The sequence below is a fragment of the Rana temporaria genome, chromosome 9 (genome assembly GCF_905171775.1).
Source record: "Rana temporaria chromosome 9, aRanTem1.1, whole genome shotgun sequence".
NCBI lineage: Eukaryota > Metazoa > Chordata > Amphibia > Anura > Ranidae > Rana > Rana temporaria.
Genome location: NC_053497.1, coordinates 126985409 through 126999802, shown reverse-complemented (window position 1 = coordinate 126999802; position 14394 = coordinate 126985409). Strand labels below are relative to the sequence as shown.

Here is a 14394-nt window from a genome sequence, read left to right as displayed (position 1 = left end):
CATTAAACGTTAAATGCTGCTGGTGAGCGATGTTTTTGAGCGTTTATCGACGTTTATCAGTGTTAGAGCGTTTTTACAGCTGAAAAATGCCACTGCCCAAAACTGCTGATAACAGCCTATGTGTGCATGGACACATTGGATAACGTGATGAAGAGTTTAATGACTATTGCCAAAAACAGCTGCTGTAAAAACGTTTAAAAACGTCCAGTGTGCATGAGGCCTAATTAATATTCCTATCTATCTATCTATCTATCTATCTATCTATCTATCTATCTATCTATCTATCTATCTATCTATCTATCTATATATATAAAATATATATATATATATGTGTGTAAAAATATATCTTTACCTGTTGGTGCTGTCCACCCTCCAAAACTTTGGGGTTGATGTATTAAAGTCAAATAGAGTGTGCACTTCACAATGAATGCACTTGCAAATCAACCCCAGTGTGTTTTCTTCTATTGTGGACGCACTTCACTGGATCTTGGTCTGCAGTTCACTTCAAGCTGTAGCTGTTTACCTCATATTGGCACTATATAAACATTTTATTTTCTTAAGAATATGCCATTTAGCAATTTGGTAATCTGCAACAAAGATTAAGGAACTGGCCATGAAGGGATCACTTTGATGCAGTTGCCAGGCTGAACATGTGTTACAATGTATGTGAACTAAGAATCTATGTTTTTTACGCAAAGGTTTGCTATAAATATGTAGCGCCGACCGTACGCAAATTCGTGGCTTAAAGGGGTTAAACTGAGGTGCTGCTAATGGCGCAGATTTAAAAAAACAGACAGTATTCAGAATTGCTGTTTTTGGCGATCTGAATACTTTTAAATGCCAAGGAGGGATTTGGGGTCTTTTAGACCACGATCCCTCCATAAAGAGTACCTGTCATCACCTAATACTGTCACAAAGGGTTTTTTACATTCCTTGTGACAGCAATAAAAAGTGATCAGAATTTTTTTTGCAACCACAATTAAAGAAGACATTCCCCTCCCCCCTGCCCTTTCCTTTTATGGAAAAATACATGAAGACAACCTAAAACCTTAATAAGTACTTACCTACCTCCATGCTGCCTCTTTTGTCCATTTTTTGGTGCTGCTCTGCTGCCTGTGCCCTTGCTTCAGTTCTGACATTTTGAAAATCCTTTCCAGGGTCAGAATGCAATATAATCCAAGCGACTGTGCATGAGAACAAGCACATGATGTCATGTGGCCCATCTCATGCATGTGCTGTACAACATTTGATTCCTCTATTTCCCCCAAGGTTTGTTGAGTCTCAAGATTACCCTGGTTGGGTAAGAGATCACCCAGAAAGCACTGATAAAGTTGCCTTCTCAGAGGGCATCATTGTGGCCAGGGCTACGTCATCAGAACTTTTAGGGAAAACAGAAATTGGACAGATGAAAAGTAAATAAAAAAAAAACGTAAAACATTTTTTGTGTTAGATGATTTCACATCAGCCTGCAGAGATGCAGGCTGATGTGAATCTAAATAAAATGGGGAAAATATCAATTTAAGCCATCTCAATGTTGTTTGTATTTCACTGTACATCTTTTGCCCAAACTAAAGCAATATAAAGCACATCAAAATATATTTATTTTGTTACTTACTTCCTTGGAGCACAACTCCCGGGTCTCCTTTTTCACCTGAATAGAGAAAGATTAAATTATTTACAGCGGAGTCCTATTTAGACATAACCCTACCCTAGTCACAGCCTCTATACAAACTCTGCCCCTTGTATGTTGTTTGTGATTATTTAAACAATAACTAGTGGCAGAATGTGTTCTCATGGGAAGCAGATCTAATTTCCAACTGTATATAGACCAATGAACGAAAGAACCAATGAATTAAAGAGAGAAGGGATGAGTTTTTGTTTCCTAAACTATAGAGTTTTTTTGACTCCTCTTTGTATCTCCTGCAACCCTAGGCATTGGTCCATACAGGATGTATCAAGCAGAATGCTTCCAAGATGGGCACTGTCATAAAAAATAAAAAAAAATTGTTGGTCTTGTGGTAATAATAAGTTATCTTGGCTAAAGCTACTACCCTAAAATAAAAAAAAATAAAAATGTTTTTCACTTGCATAATATGTTAATATTTCCAGCTTCCAAAAGGTTAAATAAAAGGAATACGGATGTGCCATGGGAACAAAATATTAAAAGTCAGCAGCTACAAATACTGCAGCTGCTGACTTTTAATATTAGGACACTTACCTGTCCTGGAGTCCAGCGCCGATCGCAGCAGAGCACGAGCGATCGCTCGTCACTCTGCTGCTCCCTCCGCCATCCACGCTGAGGGAACCAGGAAGTGAAGCGCTGCGGCTTCACTGCCCGGTTCCCTACGGCGCATGCGCGAGTCGCGCTGCGCCCGCCGATTGGCTCACACGCTGTGTGCTGGGAGCCGAGTGTTCCCAGCACACAACGGGCGACAGACGGGATGTGACGGAATGCCCGTCTTTCGCCCGTATCGTGTGGCCGGAAGTGGGTGCAAATACCTGTCTTTAGACAGGTGTCTGCACCCCCCTCCCCCCTGAAAGGTGTCAAATGTGACACCGGAGGGGGGGAGGGTTCCGATCAGCGGGACTCCACTTTAGGGTGGAGGACCGCTTTAAGAAGTCCTCTATAGCAGCCAATCGAGTTCCATGGTTTATTAAGAAAATATAAATCTTACTAGCTAACAGTTTCTACAATATAGGTAAAAACAAAGGTTTTTGTCGCACATGTAAGCAAATATCTGTGACGTCATACTGACTCTGCAAAGTGTGGTCCCTAACTCTAGTTTAAGCCTTTCAGGAGGAGGTTGGCCTACCCCTAAAGCATACCTGCTCTGAATTAGCTTAAATCAATGTCTCAGGTGCGATATTCTATGGAATCTAACTTAGTGGTAGTAGCATTTTTAGTGAGTCCACAGTAGTCAGAACTGGGTTTCAGGGATTGCTGGCCCAGTTTTAGTCGAAAATAACATAGAGTTCTTTACATCAGGGTTCTCACACAGGGGTTTCACCATCAAAACTTTAATGGAAAAAGCCACCTAGCTTCTCCTTGCATCACTGCTGCTCTGCTTTAAAACTTGGACTTTTCCTTTTGACTGGTCCTTCAGACCATCTGACATAGAATCTCTGTGTTCATGTACAACCACTTTACCTCTTTTTCAGCTCTCCAAGCTATCCTGACTCTCTCAGACCTCTAGATACAGAACCTCCTGACACCAACACGGAGAACTGTCTCCTGAGTAAATCACACCTGTCTCCTAACGGGAGCCTTAAGCAATGGCGAGGCCTGTGATTATAAAGGCTGTGTGCACCTGCACACATATACATAGATTCAGAGACGTTTACGCCGGCGTATCAGTAGATATGCCATCGTAACTCTGAATCTACGCCATCATAAATTTAAGCATATTCTGGAAACTAGATATGCTTAAATTAGGCTAAGATACGAGCGGCGTAAGTCTCCTACGCCGTCGTATCTTAGGGTGCATATTTACGCTGGCCGCTAGGTGGCGCTTCCATTGATTTTGGCGTAGAATATGCAAATGTACTAGATACACCGATTCAGAAACGTACGTGCGCCCGGCGCATTTTTTTACGTTGTTTACGTAAGGCTTTTTCCGGCGTAAAGTTAGTCGAACAAAAAGCTGGCCTAGCCAATGTTAAGTATGGACGTCGTCCCCGCGTCGAATTTTGAAATTTTTACGTTGTTTGCGTAAGTCGTCCATGAATGGGGCTGGACGTAATTTACGTTCACGTCGAAACCAATATGTCCTTGCGGCGTACTTTGGAGCAATGCACACTGGGATATGTCCACGGACGGCGCATGTGCCAATCGTTAAAAACGTCAATCACGTCAGGTCACGAATCATTTACATGAAACACGCCCCCCTGTTCCTCATTTGAATTAGGCGCGCTTAGGCCGGCCCATTTACGCTACGCCGCCGTAACTTAGGAGGCAAGTGCTTTGTGAATACAGCACTTGCCTCTCTGACTTACGGCGGCGTAGCGTATATGCGATACGCTACGTCGCCTCAAAGTTATGCCAGTCTTTCTGAATCTGGCTAATAGTCTGTTGGTCCCTAGTAATACATGGACACTGAATTGTAGGCTTTTTCCATCCCAAAGCTCTTCAAAGCCTCAAAACTCAAGAACTCAATTTGGGAATACCAAAATCCCAGAGAAAGCAGAAAAAAAACACCTTTCCCTGTTTCCATGTTAAGCATGAACATATTGCAGCTCCTCAACTAGTCATACCTGGACACTGGGTTGGAGGCTTCTTCCCTCCCTAAGCTTTTTGAAGTCTCCAAACTACAGAACCCAATCCGGGAATACCAAAACCCAGAGAAAGTTGAAAAACCACCTTTCTTTGCTCAGCACACTCCAGAGACCCTCACTCTGCATTCACAAGAACCCTGTGTGCTTTTATCCTATTCTTCCTATACAGTGACAGGGCCTAGCATTGTCACACAAGATAGGCGCTCTCTTAGACTAGAGTTAGGAACCACACTTTGCAGAGATGCCTTGGCAAGGCGGTGTGGTTAAACATATATTTGCATGTGTATTCAACAAAAATCTGTGCTAGTAATTGCGTAAGAGTTTTTTTGTTGTTGTATTGTTTTGTGAACTGCCCTGCCAATGTGCATCTTACTTTCACTAAGTATAATTTGGTCTGAGTGGTTGATATATGTAATTTGTTGACATGGAACGAACAACCCCCGGTTCAGTTCGCACCAGAACACCTCGAACAGGCAAAGAGTTCTCGCGAACATCCGAACCTTAAAGTCTATGGGACGCGAACATGAAAAATCTAAAATCTTAATTTTAAAGGCTTATATGCAATTTATTGCCATAAAAAGTGTATGGGGACTAAGGATGAGCTCTGGCGTGTTCGCATAGAACACGTGCAGAGCCCGCCAGGAAGTGTGCACGGTGCTGCGCTAATAACAGCCAGGGAGACATTTCACGATCCCTGCAGCCGAGCATCGGGACAATGTCTCCCTGGCTGTGATTAGCACAGCGCCGTGCACACTTCCTGGCGGGCTCTGCACGTGTTCTATGCGAACACGCCAGAGCCCATGCTTAATGGGGACCTGCGTACTGCCCTGGGGGACATACAGTATCTCACAAAAGTGAGCATATGGTGTGAGCACCGACAGGCTGACCCTCACATCTTTAACATCTGCAGCAAAGCTGGCAGCACTCATACATCTATTTCCCAAAGACAACCTCTTGATATGACGCTGAGCATGTGCACTCAAGTTCTTTGGTCGACCATGGCAAGGCCTGCTCTGAGTGGAACCTGTCCTGTTAAACTCCTGTATCGTCTTGGCCACGTGCTGCAGCTCAGTTTCAGGGTCTTGGCAATTTTCTTATAGCCTAGGCCATCTTTATGTGGAGCAACAATTATTTTGTTCAGATCCTCAGAGAGGTCTTTGCCACGAGGTGCCATGTTGAACTTCCAGTGACCAGTATGAGACAGTGAGAGCGATAATACCAAATTTAACACACCTGCTCTCCATTTACACCTGAGACCTTATAACACTAATGAGTCTCATGACTAATTGGGCCCAATTTGGACATGTTCACTTAGGGGTGTACTCACTTTTGTTGCCAGCAGTTTAGACATTAATGGCTGTGTGTTGAGTTATTTTGAGGGGACAGCAAGTTTACACTGTTATACAAGCTGTACACTCACTACTTTACATTGTAGCAAAGTATAATTTCTTTAGTGTTGTCACATGAAAAGGTATAAAAATATTTACAAAATGTGAGGGGTGTACTCACTTTTGTGAGGTACTGCATATCAATGCAAAAAAAGTTTTTAAAACAATCGTTTTTAAAGGAGCAGCGATTTTAACCAGTAGCCGACCAGCCGCCGTCATACTGCGGCAGGTTGGCTCTTCAGGGCAAATCGCCATAGCTGTACATCGGCCCGTTAAACTGCTATAGCAGGGGGTGACCCGATGCCTGTGGCTGGCGGGTGCGATGTCCACCGGCCGACTGCTGCCAGTTCTCTTAGACAACTCTTATATAGGCAAGGGCGAATGAATGAATGTGAATTTTCATTTCGGAACACTTTTTTACATTTTTTTTAATAAAGGACTTGTCAAAAAATTGTCTTGTGGTTTTTACCTTTTTACACTTTGTTGGTGAATGGATAGGGGTACAATGTACCCAAAACCCATTCACATAGGAGGGATAGAATCTGAGAGGGGCTTCCAGATTCCGATAAGCCCCCGACCGCAGACCCCGATAACCACCGGCCAGGGTTGTCAGAAAGCAGCCATTGTCCCCATCAACATGGGGACAAGGTGCTTTGGGGGGCACCTGCCAGGCTGCATGCTTGGATAAGGGTCTGGTATTGATTTTGGGGGGAACCACACTCCATTTTCCAAAAAAATGTTGGCATGTAGTTCCCCTTAAAATCTATGCCAGACCCAAAGGGCCTGGTATGGATTTTGGGGGGACCCCATACCGTTTTATTTTTAATTTTGGCGTGGAGTTTCCCTTAAAATCTATGCCAGACCCAAAGATCATTGCTTGCATGCTTAAAGAGGCAATAGATGATTCCAGTTCATTGTGCTTGCATTGGCACGCACACTCGCACACATACACGCGCATATGTGCATATGAATTAGTGTGCGTACTTGGCGCCCAGTGGCCTATTTAAACTGGTCTGTCACCATAAACAGTTGCTGAATGGTCTTCAGCTTGTACCTTTATTCCTGTGACCCGATTTATTAAATCTGCTTACCTATGTATGAACCAGTTTTCTCCTGGACTGTGCCTTTGCTTCTGCATCAACATTGTTCATCTGATCTCTCTGACCATGGCCCGTTTACTGGACTCTGCCTGCTGACTTGATCCCTTGTTGCTCGATTACCGCTAATCTCGGCCTGCATCCCGGCTCTGCTACCATCTCCTTCTTTGGTGCCAGGCTGCTTTATTATCCTGTTCTTAGGTCTGTGACCCGCAGCTTCATCTACCTAAAGAGCAAACTCAACCAGTCAGTTACTCCGATAGTCGAGCCACTCCGTGTCCTCATACTCTCTGTCTCCCCCTTCAGGAGTGTTGTACAGCATGTGCAAGAGAGGCCTCCACAACATTCCAGTTGTCACCAGCTGCTATGGTCAACGACATGATTAATTCTACTTGTGCAGGTCAGAGATTAAAGCTGATACTCGACTCGCTGCTATAGTCCTTGCCTCTGTTGTTATGCATAATAAAGTACCTACCTTTTGGTCCTGTTGGTCCCATCTTCCCAGGATTTCCTGATGATCCCAGATCACCTGAAATTTGATTGAATAACAGTTTAAAAGAATGCTTGCATGTTACTTTGCAATGGCTAGATGCTTCTTAAAGATTAGTGCATATATAATGTATTTTACTTAGTCAGGCTTTTCTCCACATGCTCACTGAGTCCGTTAACCACTTGAAGACCAGGCCTTTTCTGCAACTTTTTATTTTTTTGATAGAAAATTACTTAGAACCCCCAAACATTATACATTTTTTTTTTAGTGGAGACCCTATATAATAAAATGGCGATGGTTACAATATTTTTCTGATCGCTGTATTAGTGTCGCTGGTGCCGCTAGGTAGCTAGTTAGTGCCAGTAACGCTTACACCCACGCGCAAAACATACTCCCCCCATATGTGGAATTACACCCCAAAATACATTCTGCTGCTTCTCCTGAGTACGGGGCTACCACATGTGTGAGACTTTTTGGGAGCCTAGCCGCGTACGGGACCCCAAAAAACAATCACCGCCTTCAGGCTTTCTAAGGGTGTAAATTTTTGATTTCACTCCTCACTACCCATCACAGTTTCGAAGGCCATAAAATGCCAAAATAGCACAAAAACCCCCCAAATGACCCCATTTTGGAAAGTAGACACCCCAAGCTATTTTCTGAGAGGGATGTCGAGTCCATGGAATATTTTATATTTTGACACAAGTTGCGGGAATATGATAAACTGATTTTTTTTTGCACAAAGTTGTCACTAAATGATATATTTCTCACACATGCCATGGTTATATGTGGAATTGCACCCCAAAATACATTCTGCTGCTTCTCCTGAGTACGGGGATACCACATGTGTGGGACTTTTTGGGAGCCTAGCCACGTACGGGGCCCCGAAAACCAATCACCATCTTCAAGATTTCTAAGGGCATACATTTTTGATTTCACTCCTCACTACCTATCATAGTTTTGAAGGCCATAAAATGCCAAGATGGCACACAACCCCCCCAAATGACCCCATTTTGTAAAGAAGACACCCCAAGCTATTTGCTGAGAGGCATGTTAAGTCCATGGAATATTACATTTTTTTGCCCCAAGTGATTGAATATTGACCAAAAAAAAAAAAAAAATTACAAAACGTTGTCACTAAATGAAATATTTCTCACACATGCCATGGTTATATGTGGAATTGCACCCCAAAATACATTCTGCTGCTTCTCCTGAGTACGGAGATACCACATGTGTTGGACTTTTTGGGAGCTTAGCCGCGTACGGGACCCCGAAAACCAATCACCACCTTCAAGATTTGTGTGAGTGAAATCAAAAATTTATGTCCTTAGAAATCTTGAAGGTGGTGATTGGTTTTCGGGGTCCCGTACGCGGCTAAGCTCCCAAAAAGTCCCACCCATGTGGTATCCCCGTACTCAGGAGAAGCAGCAGAATGTATTTTGGGGTGCAATACCACATATAACCATGGCATGTGTGAGAAATATATCATTTAGTGACAACGTTTTGTAATTTATTTTTTATTTATTTTTTTGGTCAATATTCAATCACTTGGGGCAAAAAAAATTAAATATTCCATGGACTCAACATGCCTCTCAGCAAATAGCTTGGGGTGTCTTCTTTCCAAAATGGGGTCATTTGGGGGGGTTGTGTGCCATCTTGGCATTGTATGGCCTTCAAAACTATGATAGGTAGTGAGGAGTGAAATCAAAAATTTATGCCCTTAGAAATCTTGAAGGTGGTGATTGGTTTTCGGGGTCCCGTACGCGGCTAGGCTCCCAAAAAGTCCCACACATGTGGTATCCCTGTACTCAGGAGAAGCAGCAGAATGTATTTTGGGGTGCAATTCCACATATAACCATGGCATGTGTGAGAAATATATCATTTAGTGACAACTTTGTGCAAAAAAAAATCAGTTTGTCATATTCCCGCAACTTGTGTCAAAATATAAAATATTCCATGGACTCGACATGCCTCTCAGCAAATAGCTTGGGGTGTCTACTTTCCAAAATGGGGTCATTTGGGGGGGGTTTTGTGCTATTTTGGCATTTTATGGCCTTCGAAACTGTTATAGGTAGTGAGGAGTGAAATCAAAAATTTGCGCCCTTAGAAATGCTGAAGGCGGTGCTTGGTTTTCGGGGTCCCGTACGTGGCTAGGCTCCCAAAAAGTCCCACACATGTGGTATCCCCGTACTCAGAAGAAGCAGCAGAATGTATTTTGGGGTGCAATTCCACATATAACCATGGCATGTGTGAGCAATATATCATTTAGTGACAACTTTTTGTAATTTTTTTTTTATTTTTATTTTTTTGTCATTATTCAATCACTTGGGACAAAAAAAAAAATATTCAATGGACTCAACATGCCTCTCAGCAGTTTCCCTGGGGTGTCTACTTTCCAAAATGGGGTCATTTGGGGGGGTTTTGTACTGCCTTGCCATTTTAGCACCTCAAGAAATGAGATAGGCAGTCATAAAATAAAAGTTGTGTAAATTCCAGAAAATGTACCCTAGTTTGTAGACGCTATAATTTTTGCGAAAACCAATAAATATACGCTTATTGCGATTTTTTTTACAAAAGACATGTGGCTGAATACATTTTGGCCTAAATGTTTGACTAAAATTTAGTTTATTCGATATTTTTTACTTTTTGTTATAAGAAAAATCTTTTGTTTTCAAAATTTTCGGTCTTTTTTCCGTTTATATCGCAAAAAATAAAAATCGCATAGGCAATCAAATACCATCAAAAGAAAGCTCTATTTGTGGGAAGAAAAGGACGCAAATTTCGTTTCGGTACAACATTGCATGACCGCGCAATTACCAGTTAAAGCAGCGCAGTGACAAATTGTAAAAACACCTTGGGTCTTTAGACAGCGTATTGGTCCGGGGCTTAAGTGGTTAAGGAATGATTTCTAATGTTAGGGTCACCGAGGCCTACTAATAATTTATGACCCCTTTTGACCTTCGGCTAAGAGAAACACCATTAATTGTGAGAGGGTTTCAAACACTGTCAACCATCTTCAGAAATTCTGGCTCTTGGCTCAGATTTTTTATCTTGGGAAAACCTACCCACATCTTGCTAATGATAGTAACATTCCTCGAGATTGAAGTCATTTGGTTGACAAATACAGCTTCTAATATCCTTCACACTTTTCATAAGATATTATATTTGTAACTTTCTAATGATAATAATATCTATGTATTAAACAGGTTATATGAATAACTAATACAGATACATTGTAAAGATTTTTGAAAGAAACAATTTAAGATATACAATACAACAGCTTATTTGTGGATGAGCCCTATGGCTATGAGCTCATGTCTCCCTCATCTATCCACGGTCTGTGTAAACCTGTGCCAACCTCCTTTATCTTTAGATGTGAAAACTTTGATATATAACCTGGGATACTGGTACAAACAGGCTCCTTGTGTTCAAACCTTTAAATTTATGGACTGGGATAAAGATACTAAAAAACTTACAGTCACTTGTATGACAGAAAACCCTTTAGAGACGGTGAATTTGGATTAACCTCTTATGCCGCGTACACACGATCGGTTTATCCGATGAGAACGGTCTGATGGACCGTTTTCATCAGACCAAACCGATCGTGTGTAGGCCCCATTGGTTATTTATCCATCGGTTAAAAAATGTGAAACTTGTTTTAAAATTAACCGATGGATACCTAACCGATATAAAAATCGGTTAAAAATCCACGCATTCTCAGACTAAATTAGGGGATGGGAGTGCTCGTTCTGGTAAAACTAGCGTTCGTTATGGAGATAGCACATTCATCACGCTGTAACAGACAGAAAAGCGCAAAATGTCTTTTACTAACACAAAATCAGCTAAAGCAGCTCCAAGGGTGGCGCCATTGGATTTGAACTTCCCCTTTATAGTGCCGTTGCACGTGGTTTACATGACCGCGTTCTGACACGATCGTTTTTTTAACCGATGGTGTGTAGGCACGACTGACCATCAGTCAGCTTCATCGGTTAACTGATGGAAAATTCCATCAGACCTTTCTCATCAGATTGACCGATCGTGTGTACAGGGCATTAGAGAGAAAATAGAAACCAATATGGCTTTAGTATTGTTCATAGCAATCATGAGCTATGAAGTAATTTCAACTATTGAGAGAAAATGGCCCCTCTCTCGTTAAATATATAAGAATATGGAAAATATGAAAAATATATAATATGCGTAATATAAAGGCTTATATATATATCTCTAATATATATATCTCTATCTATCTATCTATCTATCTATCTATCTATCTATCTATCTATCTATCTATCTATCTATATATATAGATAGGGGCCGATTCACGAACAATTACGGCGGCGTAACGTATCCCCTTTACGTTACACCGCCGCAAGTTTTCGTCGTAAGTGCTTGATTCACAAAGCACTTGCGTGTAAACTTGCGGCGGCGTAGCGTAAAGCCGTCCGGCTCAAGCCCGCCTAATTCAAATGGGGCGTGTACCATTTAAATTAGGCGCGTTCCCGCGCCAAACGTTCTGCGCATGCTCCGTTAGGAAATTTCCCGCCGTGCTTTGCGCGAAATTACGGCGCCCCGACGTGTTTTTTGAACGACGACGTGCGTAACGTACTTTCGTATTCCCGGACGTCTTACGCAAAAAAAAAGAATATTAAAATTCGACGCGGGAACGACGGCCATACTTTAACATGGATGGTGTAATTTTACACCATCTAAATAGCACTCTTAACTTAACGACGGGAAAAACCGACGTAAGAGAATGCGACGAACGCGCGTACCTTCGTGGATCGCCGTAAACAGCTAATTTGCATACCCGACGTGGAAAACGACGCAAACTCCACCCATCGGTCGCCGAAGTATTGCATCCTAAGATCCGAAGGCGTACGAAGCCGTACGCCTGTCGGATCTTAGCCAAAAGCCGTTGTATCTTTGTTTGTGAATTACAAATAAAGATACGACGCGGCAAATTTGAAAGTACGTTGGAGTATCAGCAGATACTCCGGCGTACTTTTTCTGTGAATCTGGCCCATACTTTTTAACCCCAAATGTTCTGACAGTACAATATACCAAAGCCTGAATCTCCCCCCCACCAAAAAAACAGTTTTGTTAGCATTAAATTAATAAGATTTTGTCTATTGCATTTTCTTTGCAACAAGATTTCCCTTAAAACATGTGCTTTTGTTTCAGGGGTAGTATTTTGGGATTATTATTTATTTTGTGTTTTTATTTTAATTTTACATTGATAGGTCCTCCTTTTAAGTTTGGGGTGCTCAAAGTGCAGTATTCACTTGTTATTGACCATCTGTTGTAGGAGATGTCTTTTGTTTGCATCACACTGCCGCGTCATTTGATCAGTAAAGAGGAAAAAAGCTAAGTGCAAGGGCACCTAAACTACTTTACATTATATTGTTTATATTCATCCCATCCCATCCCCATAAATAAAATATAAGTTAGGCATACTTTTGTTAGACCTACTGGGCCATATTCTTAGAGATCTCCGGCGGCGTAACGTATGTCCTTTACGTTACTCCGCCGCAAGTTTAACTGGCAAGTGCCTGATTCCCAAACCACTTACCTGTAAACTTGCGGCGGCGTAGCGTAAAGTCCACCCGCGCAAGCACTCCTAATTCAAATGATCCTGGTAGGGGGCGTGGATCATTTAAATTAGGCGCGCTCCCGCGCCGATCGTAATGCGCATGCTCCGTCGGGTAAATTACCCGACGTGCATTTCGCTAATTGACGTCTCACGGACGTCATTTGTTTTGACGGTAACGTAAATGGCGTCCATCGCCATTCACGGACGACTTCCGCAAACGACGTTAAATTTTCAAATTTCGACGCGGAAACGACGGCCATATTTAACATTGAGTACGCCACCTAGGGGGCATCTTTATCTTTACGTCGCGTATCGCTTACGGAAACAACGTAAAATCACTACGACGTTAGAGAATCGGCGTGACTAGTCATTTGCATATTCTACGCTGACCGCAAAGGAAACGCCACCTAGCGGTCAGCGTAGATATTGCAGCCTAAGATACAACGGCGCAGGCCGTCGTACCTTAGGCATGTTTAAGTGTATCTCAGTTTGAGAATACACTTAAACATAGGACGGCATTAGAATCGGACTTACGTTGGCGTATCTGCTGATACGCCGGCGTAAATTCTTTAAGAATATGGCCCGCTGTGTTTACATATTAGGTCGTCCATTGAATAAGCACCAAAGTCTGCAAATGGCTAGGTAAGTTAGCTTTGTTTAGGGACATTGAGGTTTCTTATTATTATTACAGTCACAAAATAAAAAGTATAGATGTTTAAACTGTTTAAATGTACATTGTATAGCATGAGTAGAGAATGAGATGATACCTTTAGGTCCAGTGGGTCCTGCAGTGCCTGGTGCTCCAGGGGCCCCAGGACATCCCCGAAGAATGGCTAGCTTCTCCGATCCTCCGACCCCAACAAGCTTGACATCTGAAGTGATAAAATGATATATCCTGAGGATAAATCTGGAGTCACAAGGGTATTTTTCACTTAATCACCACACAGCAAAGCAACTTTGAGATCATACCACACAGCAAAGCAACTTTGGGGTCATACACACAGATAAAGGGGAAAGGTTGTTGCGCTAAAATAAAAAATCTAAGCAATAAAATTGAGGAAAATTAATTATGAAGCCAGTAACCCAAATCAATGAGGGACTAGAAAGAGGATAAATTCAGTCCTACTGCGTCCACAAAAATATAGTTCATATAGGAGTAAACAAATGTTGAGGAGCAAATAAAAACACCTTGAACCAGTAAAAATTGGAGGCTTACCAAATGGCAAGCAATGTGTGCTTGCGGCTGCAAACCCCAGCCAGGGCCTTTAAGGTGATCCTCGCAGGGGGAGGTGGAAAGAGAAGAGGATTCTTGAAGTCTCCACCGAAAACCAGATTAGTGAGCCGTATCACAGGAAGAAAACATTCAATGGTGAAGTATGTTTGATCAGCACACACATAGGTAAAAAGTGACTTTGAGAACCACCATCACCAGCACCCTATAAGTAGGAGGCTTACCAGAACATGTATGAACATCAGCAAGTGGCTAAAACCCTAGCCTGGGCCTTTAAACTCCTGGGCTGTAATGATAGTCCTAAGTGTCCTCCGTGTTCAATGGGTACA

General features: G+C 42.3%; 1 protein-coding gene across 1 annotated transcript in view; it reads right to left on the bottom strand.

Moving 5' to 3' along the window:
* Positions 1 to 14394, bottom strand: part of LOC120914024 (ficolin-1-B-like) — a 59103-nt gene that overhangs the window by 33252 nt on the left and 11457 nt on the right. Inside the window, exons 2-4 of the mRNA XM_040324453.1 lie at positions 13602 to 13706; positions 7233 to 7286; positions 1616 to 1651 (exon numbers count right to left, since the gene is read on the bottom strand). Coding sequence (XP_040180387.1) covers positions 1616 to 1651; positions 7233 to 7286; positions 13602 to 13706 — 195 coding nt within the window. The remainder of the gene's footprint in view (positions 1 to 1615; positions 1652 to 7232; positions 7287 to 13601; positions 13707 to 14394) is intronic.